The sequence below is a fragment of the Diadema antillarum genome, unplaced genomic scaffold (genome assembly GCF_040938485.1).
Source record: "Diadema antillarum isolate AM-2024a unplaced genomic scaffold, OU_Dant_1.0 seq00000678_RagTag, whole genome shotgun sequence".
Classification (NCBI taxonomy): domain Eukaryota; kingdom Metazoa; phylum Echinodermata; class Echinoidea; order Diadematoida; family Diadematidae; genus Diadema; species Diadema antillarum.
In genome coordinates, this window is record NW_027271583.1 from 545,679 (window position 1) to 562,500 (window position 16,822).

General features: G+C 38.6%; 1 protein-coding gene across 1 annotated transcript in view; it reads left to right on the forward strand.

Annotated features, from left to right (window-relative positions):
- The window catches only part of LOC139737049 (ADAMTS-like protein 3), a 123,857-nt gene that overhangs the window by 7,072 nt on the left and 99,963 nt on the right, over positions 1–16,822 (forward strand). Inside the window, exon 2 of the mRNA XM_071647727.1 lies at positions 109–232. Within this exon, the coding sequence (XP_071503828.1) occupies positions 109–232 (124 nt within the window). The remainder of the gene's footprint in view (positions 1–108; positions 233–16,822) is intronic.

Here is a 16,822-nt window from a genome sequence, read left to right on the forward strand (position 1 = left end):
GGACAAAAATATACACCAAAATATATATATCAGCAGATTTGCCTGCCCTCTTCTGCCATGTTAAGAACATGACTAAATTTTTTTTTCCCATCCTTCTCACACTCCCAGCATGTAGGCTGTGACTACCAGTTCAACTCGACAGCAGAGATGGACCGATGCGGGGTTTGCAGTGGAGACAACACCACTTGCCAGTTCATGAAGGGACGGAAACTGGTCGAGTCTAGGCAGACAGGTGAGAAATAATGCCTCTCCTCCACACATAGAGGGCTGCCATGGCTATTCTTACACACACACACACACACATGTATATATATATATGTATATATATCTCCCTCCCACCATCTCTTTTTCTCTCTTTTTTTTTCTTCATTTTTTTATGTCTTTATTGGTTTTCATAACAGTTGCATAACCAAAATGAATAAGATCAGAAATCACAGTGTAATAATACTGTAAAAAGATCTCACTCGCTATCTTTCTTTTGTATCTTGTTCTTTTTTTTGTTGTTGTTTGGGGTTGCGATTCCGATATACAAGTGCCCTCAGATGGGAAATTACCGCAAAACCGCAATGCCTGTTCAGCTACAGTATCCTGCCTTGTACATTTAGAAAACTTTGTTGTACTGTATGTTGAAAGTGCGCAAATGGAAATGCAACTTTAAAGAAAAAAAACATTATGAAAAAGACATGGCTTAAACCTGCATGATGAGACATTGACAGTAGGTTCATGAAGCAGTTGTTGCTTCATGTGGGTTTTGAGGTTTGTCGCACTTGTAACCGCATCTAATTTTTGAGGTGGGGCTTCTTGTGCAATCGTAGTTGCACAGATGATGAATATTCGCAGGTGCAGGTTTGCAGGTGAATGTAGCACCTGATCCGTGTTGGTCTTCAAGAATGCCTTGTGACTGTGAAGCAATTAAAGGACAAGTTCACCCTCATAAACATAAGGATTGAGAGAATGTAGCAATATTAGGAGAACACGTCATTGAAAGTTTGAGGAAAATCGGACAACCCGTTCAAAAGTTATGAATTTTTGAAGTTTTTGTGTAGTAACCGCTGGATGAGAAGACTACTGCAGTGTATGAATAACTTAGATGTCACATGCGTACAACAATATAAGGAAAATATAAAGAGAATTTCACAAAATTCCATATTTTGAAAAAAGTACATATTCCCTTGACTCGTTACCGACATATGTTAGGGGTAATATTATTCCCCCTGCTTTTAGAAAGAGACAAGTCAAGTGCTCTTTTATTATGCGAAAAAAGTGAAAATATGTTGAATTTTCTTTACATTTTCTTTATCCTGTTGTACGCATATGACTCACAAGCTGTAGTAGTCTCCTCATCAAAAATTTTGAAAATTCATAACTTTTGCATCGATTGTCCAATTTTCCTCAAACTTTCACTGATGTGTTCTACTAATATTGTTGCATTTTCTCAATCCTTATGTTTATGAAGGTGAACTTGTCCTTTAAACAGAGATGAATAGCATCCCCTGCTCCCTCACAGGAGTACAATGTATGTCTAGCTCATATACTTCCATAAAACTTCCTTGAAACTCGCACTTGTGAATTGATTACAATACAAGGATCCAGTGAAATTTGAACATCATATGCAAATTTTCATTGTCCAAGGCTTTCTTTTGCAGGTATAATTTTTTGTGTTGTTTTCCTTGAAGCAGCATACAAAAACATCAGTTTTTTTTTCTCCAAATTCCAACACTTATTGACAAGGTTCATGATGAAAATCTGCTGTCATTGTGACATACATGGAACACAAACATATCATATAGTGGCCGTTTGATCAGAGAATGGTTGTAGGTACTTTCATTGTCTCTTTCACAGCAGGCTTTCTCTTCTACCTTTTCTGTTTCATGTTTGTCGTAGATATTGGCTAATGCAGATAGTGCATGATATTTACAACATTCTTTGCAATCTTTTTGAGCTTAATTAGGCACCAACTGGCTTGTCATGCAATGGTGGATACGAGTTTTTGTCTGGAAAGGCAGAAAAGTAAAATCTATGCAGCAATGGCATTGTGTTTCCTTTGCTTGTCAAGGATTTTTAACTTTCCACAAGATTTTCTCTGTCGGTTTTCACCAGGACAGGTGCACGAGCACAACACACCTGCGATAATACTTCCGATCCTACGTGTTGGATTTCAGGCCGTCTACCGGGGGTAAACCCTGGATTTATTTGAATCGGGATTGGGATTAGCTTACCGGTAATGCTCCCTTATTGGTTGGAATGTTTTCCTGGTAGAAAAGAAAAAACAAAGAGGAATCCGTTAACAGTGGGGGAGGTTTCGTTCAAAGAGAACAGGAGAACGGGCTATTGAAAAGTGGATCATAATCCATTTCGGATACCAGAGATAATACTGACAATAAAAGACATGTGCCAGTGGGATTAAGATGTACCCCCCTCTTTGAGTTCTGAGAAGAACAACAACAACAAAACAGAAAAACATGTTATGATATTGACTTTCATTTTCATAATCGGATGTGGGGTAAGTGAGGAGAACACAGCATTCAGGAAATGATATCCCTTTTGAATCAGAATGTTGTGAGAGATGGAAGGCCCTTGGAGGCATTGGTCTTGAGGCAAAGCTATCCTGATAAATAGAACCTTAACCCATTGAGGAGGAGTCCCGAGTATACTCGGTCAGGTGTCTATGGGAAATGCGTGTTGTAGCAAAATCAGTCCGTCCTCAAGGGGTTAACATCCTGACAGATCCATTATTGGTTCGTTGCAAATTCTTTAACTCTAGATTGTTGTATGCACAAAAAAAAAAGACAAGCAAAGCAGAGGAAATTGTGCTGGAAAGATTTTAATGATAAACACTCACAAACCACCTCAGTAGATAAAGCCAGAAACATTCGCGACATGAAATTCCTGCAAAATGGAACCAATGGCCTTTTTTCATGGCATGAATCTTTAACGAATCGCCACTGGCATGCAATGCATTGTGTAGGCAAACACTCACGAATCTTGGCTCATGAAATTAGAAATTCAGAATGCAAGAAAATGTTCCAATTGCTTGTCTCTTTTTTTCATCATCAAACAAGTGATTTAAAGTGCAACTAGTGTTGATATCAGAAGTTAGATGAGAGTAGAGCTATCAATATCATATAATTCTCAGAGCATGCTTGTTGATATCACTTCATTCATTGAAAAATTGCAATGAAATTTTTTTTTGATGATTTCACAGTATCTTAATCACATGACCTAGCCTCCTAATTGCCAGGATTTACTCCGGAACTTGGAATAACATTTAATTTAGTGAGAGTGGGAAAAATCTAAAAACAAAACAAAAACATGGATGTGTGCAATGTTTTGGATGGAAGTCAAGGAAATGGAAAGGTTGCTGGGTATCATGACCTTTTCCAGTCAAATAGACAGTAACCAGGCATTTAAATGAATGTGTCATACTTCTGTTTCCACGGACAACTTGACTCAAATTTTAGGTGATTTATTGTATTCTCCAGAGGTGTAAACTTCTCTCCTAATGGAATTACTTTCATCATGAAGCCATGGATACATGAGATAATGGTTGACCTTTTCTCTTCTTTCTTTTTTTTTTTTTTTTTTGGGGGGGGGGGCATGGGAGGGAGAGGAAACAAATGTGTTATTATGTGTTTACAAATGATTTTCCGATGGAAAACCTGTTCCTGTTTTGATCTGTCTGCATGGACACAACTAAATCAATTTCAGAAAACAACACAGAAAATTCGTTTCTCACAAGGTTGATGTATGCATGAAACAAACACACAACCTGTGGAAATTAGACTGTGATGAGTGTTTAGTCACGTAGGTTTCCTGTTTTTTGAGCATTTCTGAAACACATGTATATTTGCTAAGTTGAATATTGCTGTACTACATATTTATTAAGCTGGCAGGGTGTCACTTTTGGAGTTGATACATATAGTTAAACAAAAATCAGGTAGCATCACAGTAAAATTTGTGTTTTATGAGGCATAAAATTATCAGAACTTTACAGTAATATGATTTTATTTACTTTGAAGGGAATGCTTCTTAAATAACAACCAAGTGCTATCTCAAATTTTGTCTTTTGTTTGACAAAAAAGTGTTCAGCAAAATCTTCACCCTTTCATGCCCTGCAGTATCTTGAGTCTTTCTTTAAACATGCCATGCAACAATCATATTATTAGTGGTCCCTGTTTCTGAAGAGTGTTATATCTGATCTAAAAGACAGTGTCATAGTGCAACATTTGGAACATACAGGGTCTCCTCCTGTCTACAGCATGGCATATCCATTGTTTTTTATACTTTAAAAGAAGCATGCTATGTGAGTTGACATGATCAGATAAAATCAAGATGTTGCTGGATTTTTTCAGACATTCGCAAAAAAGCTCTCAAATTCCTTTGATTACCAAATCCCACTCACTCTCATTCGTCACTTTGCATTCGTGACTTCAGTCAAGCCAAGCAAATAATAATCACATGAGATTAAAGGGGAAAGAGATCTTTTAACCCGTTGAGGACGAGTCCCGAGTATACTCAGGCAGGGGTTTATGGGAAATGCATGTTGTAGCAAAATCAGTCCGTCCTCAACGGGTTAATAGCTATCATTTGGTGGTTTTGTCATTTATTCAGTTGTATACCCAGGAGTAAGGGATCTTGTGGATGGCTTCACATGATAGGATAAAGGGGCAAATCAGGCTATTAAGTGCCTTTTATCTCTCTTCATAGAAGGGTTTCACAAACCCAGGAAACCCTGTTTCCATTTTGAGATTTGTGAAAAGGGCCGAGTGAGTTTTTGTACCAACTTCTAGGTTGACTTCTGAACTTTGCAAGTGACTGTCTTCATTTGGGGACATTACAATTTTGATACAAATGTGATTTAGAAATGTGTCATTTTATAGGGTGGTTTTCTTCTTCCAATCAGGAGTGATCGTTAGGTTCTAGGCATTATCATTGAGGCGAATCTCATGAAAAACTGTTTGTCATCGCATTTCTCTTGAATAGAAGCCTGAAACAACTTGATGTAGAAAAGGACTTTTTACAATATGGTCATTTTTACCCTTTCACTTTTTCATCACAAAGAAAGGGTCAGTGGCACTTCAATATCTTAAGGTCAAGGAAGCGTGGAGTATTGAGACCTAGCTCTGAAGTGGGCAATTAGTTTACCAATGACCATGATTAATAGCTTTTATTTTAGACCAAAATGGTTGAAAGTCCGTGGAATGCAGAGTATGATTTTGAAAGCTGTAGGTAACTTAGTTTCTTTTATGAAACAACAACCTACAAATACATACCTATGTTTGTGTGTATTTATGTATTTGATTTTTTTTCCAGAGAATCATCTTTCTAGTGTGCAGGGTATTTTTGTTTTGTAGTTTAAAATGTTATTTTATTGTATCTATTACTTTCAGAAGTTATTAGACATTGTATTCAGACAGGTTTAATTCAAAATCTCTAAAGTTCCTTGACTTGTCTAAAATTTCATCACATTTGAGCACAGCTGGGAGCAGAATCAAAATTTATAGATTCCTCAAATTTAGGTTCTACAAGCCGAAAGAAATAAAAAGTTTGAAATACAAAGTTGGAAGTATTAGTATAAAGCTGAATGCAGGATATCATGTATTATAAAAGCAAGGTATGATGCATGAGTCTCCCATTTTTGATTGATTGAACACTTGCACAAACAAAGTAACTGATCGGAAAAGAGATGAGACCTGAAAGTTGTTCTTGTAGGGGCATTAACAGTGACCATTGACTGATCGGTGGTCAGTTGTGGTCAGTGGTCATTTGCGAATAATCACAACACAGTTTTACCGTTAAATGGTTTCCAATGCAGTGTGTCATTCCAGTTTTTAACTGATGTTTTTGACATTTTGAGTGATGAGAATAACTGGATAATTGGGGATTGAGGCAGGGGCTCTAAAGGTTAGTGACCCCTTAGCTCCTTCCTCCTCTGTTTGACCAGGTCAGTTTTAAGTTGCAGCTTTCACGAACTCTGTTAATCCCAGAAGCACTATTATTTCATTATGTAAACTGAATTAATAAAAACCAGGCTACTTTTGTCTGGCTACCAATATTCTTAATGGATTATAGTCTTTGAGTGTTTCATTCTTTATAATTCTTGGATGATAATTGATTTGCACAAAGGAGATGACTGAAAAAATTGGTAATAAGCATTATTACCGTGCCTTAAAATAGATTGATTTCAAATGGAAATTGTCGGACAGATCGATGAAAAGGAAATGGGTAAATAAGGACTTACCAAGATAAACAGATTGTTTCCTTTGTGACTACAGACAGCCTCTAAAGTCCATTGATGTACTGCCTATTTTTTATTTATTTATTTCTTTTCTTTTTTGTATTGAAATGAAATTTAGGATACATGTAGAAGTGAACAAGAGAACCAAGTAGAAATACTCTGCAATGTGATTGCATGACTCCAGAGAGCTCTAGACTGTTCTTGTTAGCGGAATCCAGAAGCAAATTTATTTACCTGTTGAGGACTAGTCCTGAGGACTAGTCCTGAGTATCCTTGGGCTGGTGTCTATGGGAAATGCATGTTGTACAGCAAAATCAAACAATCCTCAAATGGGTTGATATCTATATCAAATTTGTATGGTAGATATCTTAATATGAATATATTCAGGTATTGTATAGAAAGGAATAACATAGGCTATGTAGTAGATATGTGTTTATCATTTCAACCAAACTGCATGAATGGATAAATTAGTTTGTATATGTTGGCTTTTAACTGTCTAGCGCCGAGCTGGAATCATCATGATTTTGCATCAGTAACAAAATCAAGTTAAGATAATGCATGGCTTTATTCAAGCAATGGCTAATGAATAGCAGACAGGGGGTAGTTTGTAACGAGTAAGTTAGAATGGTTTGGGATAGAGGCAAAGACAAAGAAAGGAAATGACAATCCAATAGATGCATGAATCCTTTCACTCTATGCTTTCAAGAGCAGAATGTGACTGGTTTCATGGATCAACTAGGGGGGGGGGGGGGGAAGAGGAGGGGAGGAATAATTCAGTGTCATGGAAGATGGTCTGCAGGCCAAGCAATAGTTTCCCTGTTGCCACAGAGGTGAAGAGGTTAAGTGAAAAAGAAAAAATTCAGATTTCTTTCTTACTCCATTCTTAACCCATTTAGGACGAGTCCCGAGCATTCTCGGGCAAGTGTCTATGGGAAATGCGTGTTGTAGCAAAATCAGTCCGTCCTCAACGGGTTAACAGATTTGTTCAAACTTATACACACCTATTGAAATGAGTCAAAACGTCTGCCTTCCTACAACTGATGAAACAGATGAGAAGAAGAAATGCAGTCTTGGTAGGAATGAAAGCCGGGGAGACCGAGAAAATTGATTTGGGAGCCACATCCATCAATTCTGACAGGGCGGCGGCTCGTAATTTGAGGGAAGTCATCTTTTTTTTTCAGTTCATCTCATCATCCAGAGGTTAACTTTTTGGTCTTCCCCATTTGGTCGTGATGGCCACTTCAGCCACTGGTCTTTAGACAAATTTGTGTGTCGTGCCTCATTATGTGGAGACATCGTAACAGGGTTTTCATATATCTTTGGGAGAAGGGGTGGCATTTGTTCTGTTCTCATTTTATTTTTTTAAAGTCTCAAGTGAATGTATTTCTGCTTTCTTTTTATGATTTTTGTGTGCCTGTCTACCCATGGATACTTTATATGTAAGAGAGAGGGTGGGGCCTTTTTGAATTAACAAACATAGCTTGGTAAAAGTGAGGGAGCAACAGTTGATGTAGCTGGTAGTTTATTGCTCACCCTAAGTTGGGCAGACACATGTGCTGCAGCGATTTGACTGGAGTATAGAGAGGTAATTTAGATAAAGACGCATGGTATGTCATCAGATGAATCTGGGGGGTGTTTTTAGGGGTGCCTCCATCTCCACCAAGTTGTCCTGGTAGAAAGAAAAACCTTTGGGTATGTGGCTGAGTGAAAATTAGATTTTGAAAACTATGTGCCTATATATCCATCCCGCCCTCATCAGACCTTTATGGGTCCCAACAGTCTCCGGATTTTCACTGAAGTAATATGTCCCATCCAGAGTTCAGTGACCTCATGCAGTATTTGCCATAATGAGGTGAAATCATAATAAAGCTGTTATTTAGATTGTACATTGCTACTATTTTTATACTCCATTTTGTTTCCTTCTCTCCCTCTCTTACAGTTTTCTTTCTTTATGATTATCAATAAAGTGAATTGAATTGAATTGAATTGAATTGAAATTGAAATTGAATTGAACGTTCTTAAAGTCTCTTCAGCTGATTGGGCAGGGATTATGTTTTATCCTACCAGCAGAAGTTGGACCCATTATGTTAAATTAACTGCTGAAGGTTGCAGAAAATGTTGATTTGCAAGAAGTATTCATTGTGAGAGTCACATTATAGATTGGAAATAAAATTTCTCGCGAGGAAAGTCATATTCTGATGATTGTCAAGATAAAATGGTACATGCGCATTCCTGATACCAAAATGAATCGTAAAGCTTCTTTTCAGAGTCCAGAAAATTGTGTACTCACAAGACATCTGAATTTACTTTTAATATTGTCACCCTGTCGTCATCATCATTATCATTTTTATCAATTACTGTAAAAGTGGAAATTTTCATGCAAGTAATTTTTTGCAATCAGTCAGGTAAAATGAATTTAGTGTGTTTTTAATTCTGTGGAATCAAAGAGATGAAATGCTATTCCACATGTGAAGCAAAATGCTCAGGCGTTTTTATATTCGTGCTAGTCTCATGTTGCGAGAAATGCATGAAAATTTCCACTTTTACACAATCACAAATCATTCTCATCATTATTATCATCATCATCATCATCATCACCATCATCATCATTGTCAATATCACCTTCATCATCATCATCATCATCATCATCATCATCATCATCATCATCATCATCATCATCATCATCATCATCATTATCGTCACCATCATTAATTATCATTGTTGTCACTGTCATCATAGTCAGTAGTACATATAGTAGTATTGCTGTTGAAGAGTTCAGTGTTTTGCTATTCTCACTGGTGGAGAAACATGAGCTGAGGGGAAGGGAAAAGTGAGGAAAGGAGAAGGAGGTATGAAAGGAACTTGTAGGTCCATGTCTGAACGAACTTACATAGGTGCAGTTGTGAAGTACAAAACCATTTCATAGCAACTTCGCAAATTTCAACGTGAGTCCCAGTCTTGCTGGACGTTTGAGCCTACATGCTTTTGAGGTCTATCAGTAATGGAGACTGCAGGTCAGCCATGGCACTTGATGTTTGGATGATGGATGGATTGGGCGGATGACAGTCATCCGAGGGATTTGTAAACATCGTGCCCCCAGAACGATTGGGCATCATTTTACCACCGGTGGTGCACATCTCAACAGGATGGTGAATTGGAAGTATTTGACAGTGATGAAGTCTGCGTAACATGCACTGGACAAGTTTGAATTTATTATATGCAGCTGAAGAGAAATATAGCACGATAATTGTTTATAACATCTCTTCTGTTATTCATAATCAAGCCAAATGACCTGGTATGATCTATAGGTGTGTATCGTGTGTGCAGTTACATTCTTATGAATACAAGGATTTTATACTAAGATGTGAACTTCATGTCATTTTAGAGGACATGATATTGAGGTTGCCAAACAAATACAATGATGAAGTGTTTTGAGTCATTTCAGTGACCATTTTAACAGAAGTCTATGTCCTGTAAGATAGTTGTGAAGCCATTGTCTTGTGATGTTCTTTACGATTCCAAGGAGGTATCGCACATCGTGGTGATTCATACTATACTGTCAAAAGAAAATTTGGATATACTGCATGACCTCCTGGCAAAGTACATTGGCACAAACTGTGTACACGAATAGTGTTTCTGCTGTAAGATTAACTTGTATTTCAATAAACAGGAGGTATTGATATCCACCACTCACAGTCTGGTAAATATTGCATGACAGTCATGTATCATCACTGTTTTTTAGGGTGTGAAAGTTTACTCCTAGTTCAGCATGGTGTGCAGATGAAAGATGGTGTCTTTCTTTAATTGGCCCCCACGTCAAGGAAATAGTTAGGAGGGCAGATACCAGTCTCCGCCCTAAGAATGGTCGCTGGGAGGTACACGTGATGCCTCCAAACTACCTGATATGACCAAGGGAGGAGGAAGGAGAACATGATGAGTGGGGAAGGAGAGTGGAAGGAGGCCAAGGGAGGGGGGGGGGGGGGGGGTGGGAGTAACCCCAGTATTTATCCTTTATCCCTTTGAGGATGGACTGATTTTGCTATGACATGCATTTTGCATAGACACCTGCCTGAGTATTAATACCCGGGACTACATTGTAGTCTTCAATGGGTTAATGTAGTAGACTAGACAGTGAGATTGTGTTTTAATGGCACTGTACTATCTGCACCAGGCCTGCTGATGCACTTGTACATGTATGTTGGTACGCTTACTGTGGACTATACTACATGGAAGAAAAAGGAAAAAGAAGAAGAAGAAGTATTGAATTCGGATGGAGAAATGAGAGCACTACTGTAGCAACCGATGAATGCTAGTGGGCTAGAGAGGGGCCCCTGCGTGTGTGGGATGGATGAAGAACTAAGCTAGCCAAACATATTGATGGATCGCAACATGAGTTGGACAAACAAAAAACAGAGCTGGCGTAATTAGAGTTGGGGAGGACCTCCTTAACTTGCCAGCCTGGAGGATGGAACCCCGGTCCTCTGATGACTGATGGGAGGAAATGGGAAGATGAAAGTCGTCTTCTGAGGACAGGGAGGGATGTGGGTGTTCTTCCACATTCCACGGCATACTAGAACGAGATCATCATCGCAGGGCTCATCATATATTTTGTTTTCTTGATTAGGCCAGGGGGACATGCATTTTTATAGAGATTGAAAGTAACTGCGTGCTCGCTCCATCAGAAAGGAAACTTGTTTCGAGGAGAAGCCATTTTATGTTCTTCATGCACAAAGGGTGATGTTCATTCTGTGGGACTCTTACCTTTGTTATTACAGGGCAAGGACAAGCATTTTTGCTTTCGAAGCTGGATGAACTTTTTAAGGACTGAAGGCCTGTAATGTCTTGTTGAGTGTTTGGCAGGAAAGATATTGATAATCGTGAGCTATTTAGGTAGAGAGATGGATGGAGAGAGCGAAAGAGAAAAGAAAGGAAGAGAGAGAGACGAGAGATGAAAGGGAGAGGGATCTCGACAGGAAGGCAACATTTCTGTCATAATAACTTCATGTTTTAAGTTTTGTTCCCATTTCATGCTAGAGGAATACCAGTACAAGATTTCTCAATGGTTTGGTATACATTAGTTCAACTTTCCTAATGGATATACTTTAGGACCTTTTTAACTTCTTCAAAGAGATATCAGTCTGAAAGTCCTTAAAGGGAAATCATGTGAACCGTGGAACGATTCGGTAGGTCCGACTAAAGATGTTTATAGAAACTGCTAGTTTTGGGTTCTCAATATACATCACAGGAGAAGTGTATGCATGTATTCCCCCTCTCACAGAGAGAATTTGACTCATATCTGCTGAATGGAAATGAGAGACATTGTCCTGATAACTTGGGCACTTCATTTCAACTTGAGGGATCAAGTCTTATGATTCTACTTTTGGACGTAACTCTAGTACTGTTCTTGTGTTTGCATGTTTCTTGAGTCGCTTCTCAGTGTCAGACATGTTGTTTACATCCATGTACGCCAAATTACTTATTCCTTGACAGGATATCAAAGATTAAAAAAATTTGACCGACGATTGAACCTAATTCCGAGATCATTGCATTTGTCATCTAATTTAAATGGTAGAAGTCTTGAGGGAATCAAAGTGCATTGGTTTTCTGCCACATTGAAGGAGAATATTTAATTACTTTTTTTGGTCATGTTCCAATTTTCTCAATGGTGGCCACACATTCACTGTCGTGCTTTATCTCAAACTCATCAGGGCAATTACCCCCCCCCCCCGACAGATTAGGGTTAGAGTTAGGGTTAGAGTCAGGGTTAGGATTAGGTTCTGGATTAGGATTAGGGTTAGGGTTAGGGTTAGGGTCAGGGGAAGGGTCTGGGATAATTGTCCAGGGGTAATTACTGTAGAACCACATGAAATACCAAAGTGATATTTATTTTTGCATATGCACAATTTAAATCTCGCCAAAAATTTGGACAGTAACTATTGAGAAGGAAAACAGCTCCTACAGAGGGGCTTTTGCAGAACAGAAACACAATGCCAATTATGCAACATTTCATTTCTCCTGGGAATAATTTATTCCTTCTCTGTTTTAAATGATGCATAGATTCTTTAATCACTAATCTCTAATTCATGTTTTTTCTTATTTTCTAAATCCATTTATTTGATCATAGATATTCATTTATTCATTTTATGAATTTTTTGTTCAGTCTGCCATTTAGCCATTTATTTTCTCACCCATTCTCCAGTCAAATATTCATCTGTATTTTTCCGTCTATTTGTCCATTTATCCATCTACTGCCTCATCAATGTATAAATCTCTTTTTCTCATGTACTAGTTCTCTATCTTTCCATCTATATTTATCTATCTATCATTCGATGGAATCGAAAGGAAATATTTCACTCCATGACTCACTGTTAACATTCAAATAACTTTCAGGCCTGATTATGACATTGTAGTGGACTCAAGTGGGGGGATCTGGATAGATCCCTGGGGGGACTATACCATCAAGTCCAAAGCCAAATCAGATTTGGCAAACAACATTCTGACCGAGATCCTGTGTCTGTGAAATATCACACGAATTACTCATAATGCAATAATTCAATCATTCCGTCAACCATGGCACGTAGTGCAGCCAGTGTTTATGATGGTGCTCCTGGAAGTGTGACTATGGATGGGAAAGGGGAAGAAGGAGGGGAAGGATAGAGAGGGGAGGGGAGGGGAGAGGAGGGGGAGAGGAGGAGGAGAGGGGAGGGGGTTGGTTTGGATAACAACAGTAGTTTTACCCCGCCCATTTTCTTTTTCTTTCACAGGGACAATTTCACCGAATCTTTCTCCATACTTGTTTAAAATGCTGTTTGCTGCTTCAATGCTGTCTTCCAGCTGTCCTCTATATTTACCATGCCTTCATTGTGAACCTAGTTTACTACTAGCCTTTTTCCAAGTCTCTCATGCTCATTTATGATACTGATAATCATACTAAGATAGATGCTCATCTTTCAAGTGCAAGCCCTTTGGCTTCTGTAAAAGCATACTGTCCCCATAGGGTTACAGACCCCAATAGGAATTTTAACATCCCTGCCACCTATATTGTACCTAGCTTGATAATAAATTGCTTGGCATACTTTTCATATCAAATTTGATCTAATGGGCCTACGTTCATCAGTAGATAATGCGTGTGAAACATTTTACTGGAAAAGCAGCTGGTTGAGCTGTATTGATTAGTTGTCTTTCAGCTCATGTGGAACATATCTTCTTCTTTTTTTTAAGATGAAATACTTTTCAGAGTTTAGATGATAACGACAGGTGCTAATGCTTGCTGTTATCATGATATTTAGTGCCAATATTTCATACAGAGGTTGTCCATGTTGTGAGTCATCAAAACTTTGGCATCACATCAAGACTTTGTTGAAGTAGACCAGAACTGTGTTTGGAAGTTAGTGATAAAGGGACAGTCAAGATGAAGCAATGAACTGTAGAACTGTGCCTAACTTTCCTGTCTTTGTCTCTTCTTATTTTTTTTGTCACATCATGGAGTCCATTTTCAGATGACAAAAATATCCTGTTTGTAATCAAGTATGTGAAATACATGTGCAGTTATGTTTAGGCTTGCAAAAACTTGAGATGCCTACATGATTCTTCTTGCGGACAGCGAACTGGAAACGACATTCCTTGCAACAGCCGTGTGTCGCAAACTCTGTGGCCTGCCAATCATACATACAGATCTTGCTATGTATACATGTAAGAGTGTGTATGTGCACGCACGTATATCCCTTGAGCGTCAAAGTAAATACAGTGTCAAGTTAATCCGAGGCCCCTCAACTGACCTGTTTTAGAGGTTGAACCATTGAGAAGATAAAAAGCACATCCAGAATCAAGCAATTTTTTATTGTGAACCACTGGCGAACCATGAGTGAGTAAAAAAAAAAAGAAAATGAGAGAAATGTGATTTGGCTATGCTTTCAGATGCCCAGAAATATCTGGACTGATTTCATACATGTTTCTGAGAAACACTGACAAATGAGTTTTGTTTTTGTTTTTTTTTGCCATTAGCAAGGCCTCCAAAGTCAGCTGTGGACTTTGTTTGTGACATTCTGACGACCCTGTAGGCATTTTTTTTTTTTTTTTGCTGATAGTAAATGCCCCAAAACTTAGGGAAGACACTGAGGGATGTGTTCCAGCTTAGCTAGGAGAGAATAAAGATTATAAAGATGTCATTTTGTCATGTTTTAGTCAGGCAAGCCAGTCAAATAGCAGCAGAAATAAACAAACAAACCCAGAAAAAAATTGAAAACTCATCATTCTCACTTCTAAGAAAATGAGGGGTTAATAACATAACCTCCGAGAGAGATAAAAATGTCACTCGTGGGAATTGTACAAGTTTCCTTCATTCAATTCGCCAACAATGGCTCGCTTCAGCTTTCTGCCAGGTTGAAAACTACTTCTTGTGTGATAAACAGAGCTGAGGAACATTTTCATTGTCAAACTGGGAGGTAATTGGATCTGCAATGTGGCACATGCTATTCTGATCCAATTTACCAATGTAACCATTTTTTTTTTTAAGTTCTGGACAAAACTCGAAGAGGTTGCAAAGAAAGGCTGCAAGTTCTCAGGGTTAATGACACGACGCTGTCAAAGAATCAACCAGGGCACAGATCCTGTGCGATTTGAGTCCGATACTGACTTTCTTTTATCGGCTCCACCCCATGCTAATCTGACCTTTGACCCTCGACCGATTGACAGGACGAGAAAATATTCACTTGACAGAGTCAAAATATAATCTATGGGAAATTCGGCAACTGATGCACTGGGGGTGTGGATATGGATGCATCTAACAGGAAAAGTTTTTGCACAACATCCCCTCCGCTCCTTTTGATACCTTTCAATTTACACCCCTCTGCCCCGCCTCCAACCCCCCCCCCCCCCAAAAAAAAAGGAATCCTCCATCAAGATGGGGATGTCTTCCAGTTGAATGGAATCTGTCACAGTGACCCCTCATGCTCCGTCGACCATTTGACAAGGAAATCGTGGGGAATGCCTCTTGGTTCTGTTTATGGTTTTGTTTTTTGTTTTTCCCTTTTTTTTTTCTTGTCATATTTTTTGGCACAAGACATCTCTTCCAATACCGGGCATTTGTTGGAAGAACAAACACCAGGAGAATGTTGGCGCATAGTGATGTATAGATGATAGGTGATAAAACGGGGAAGACAGGAAGAGAACTACTGAGACAAACAGAAACAGAGACAGCACAGTTAAAATAAAATACTTTCTGCCTATATGATTGACATTCATTCCTAACAGGTCATCGTGAAGGTCTTTAAAACAGCATCCATTAAAATAGCATCAGGGGATATTCCCACCTTACATGTTTGTCCCGAGCATCATTTTTTTTTCTTTTGTTCATTTCTTAGCAACTATCTGACAGATGACTGAGAAACCATCGAAGCACTTAATGAAGATCTCAAAAAGAAAGAAACAAAATCCAAGGAGTTTTGCTTCCTGTTTTCATCTCTAAGATGGCTTCCAGAAATTTATGATGAAAAAAGAGAGGATGTTAACCATTGAATGAATGGTGCCTAGCCATGTTCGAACAAGGTAATTTTGCACTAATCTACTATCCTGTTAATACTTTTGGAGAAAAAAAAGAGAACAAGTTCTGACCCCTCATTTTTTTTTCAAAAGGTATAATGCTGTCAAGGTCATGCTTTATGGAACAAAATCAAATCTATGTATTCATTTCCATTTAGTGGCCTTGAAATTAAATATTAGTCTATACAGGCTTTCTCGCCTTTTCCTGTCATTACACTACTTCTGATATCTGAACATTCGAAATAATCAGGACAGAATAATGATAAACAGGAAGAGGAGAATGAACATTGATTGGAAAGTAACTTCACAAAGGCATACCGAGGTGTCAGAACTCTCATAAGAGCACGCAATTTTAACTGTCACTCTCGACCGATGATGAGTTCAGTTCCGTGACCTCCAGCATAAACCATTTCTAGTGACGAATGCGTGCCTGCTACCAAGCAATTTATTGGAAGATGGGGGCAAGAACCAGGTCAGCGAAAGCACGCCTAGTTATAAAGTGATGGTGGTGTTACCTAGAGTTATGAGCTCCTGTAGTGTGGATCGAAAATAACCCCAAAACATAAACAAATTCTGACAAGACATTTCCGGAAGTCTGTGACAGATGGTGAGCATTTGATCGCCTTCTTTTATGTGGAACCAAGGAGCTGTGTTTGAAGTTCCTTGGTGGAACTGCCACTTAGAGTAACTTGTGCTTGAAGTTGCTGGTATATTGTCCGAGAGTCGCTGTTTCATTTCATCCTGCTTTCTTTGATCATGACAGGATAGATCTGAAAAACCTTGTTGACCACATCTGGAAATGGCCTAGTTGAAGACTGCTTTTGCCATGTAGTGCGAATGAATGTGTGGTGTATTCCAAGAAGTCATCTTGTTTGGGGATTCTTTACCATATTACATCGGCATGTGCACCACAATAGAACGATACTCATAATTTGCTGCATCATACCTATGTGGGCCAAATTTCATTGAGCCATAATGCAAGCACTCATTCTTATATCAAATTTTCATTGACAAATTGCTATGGCAGCTGCAGCTTACGTGTAT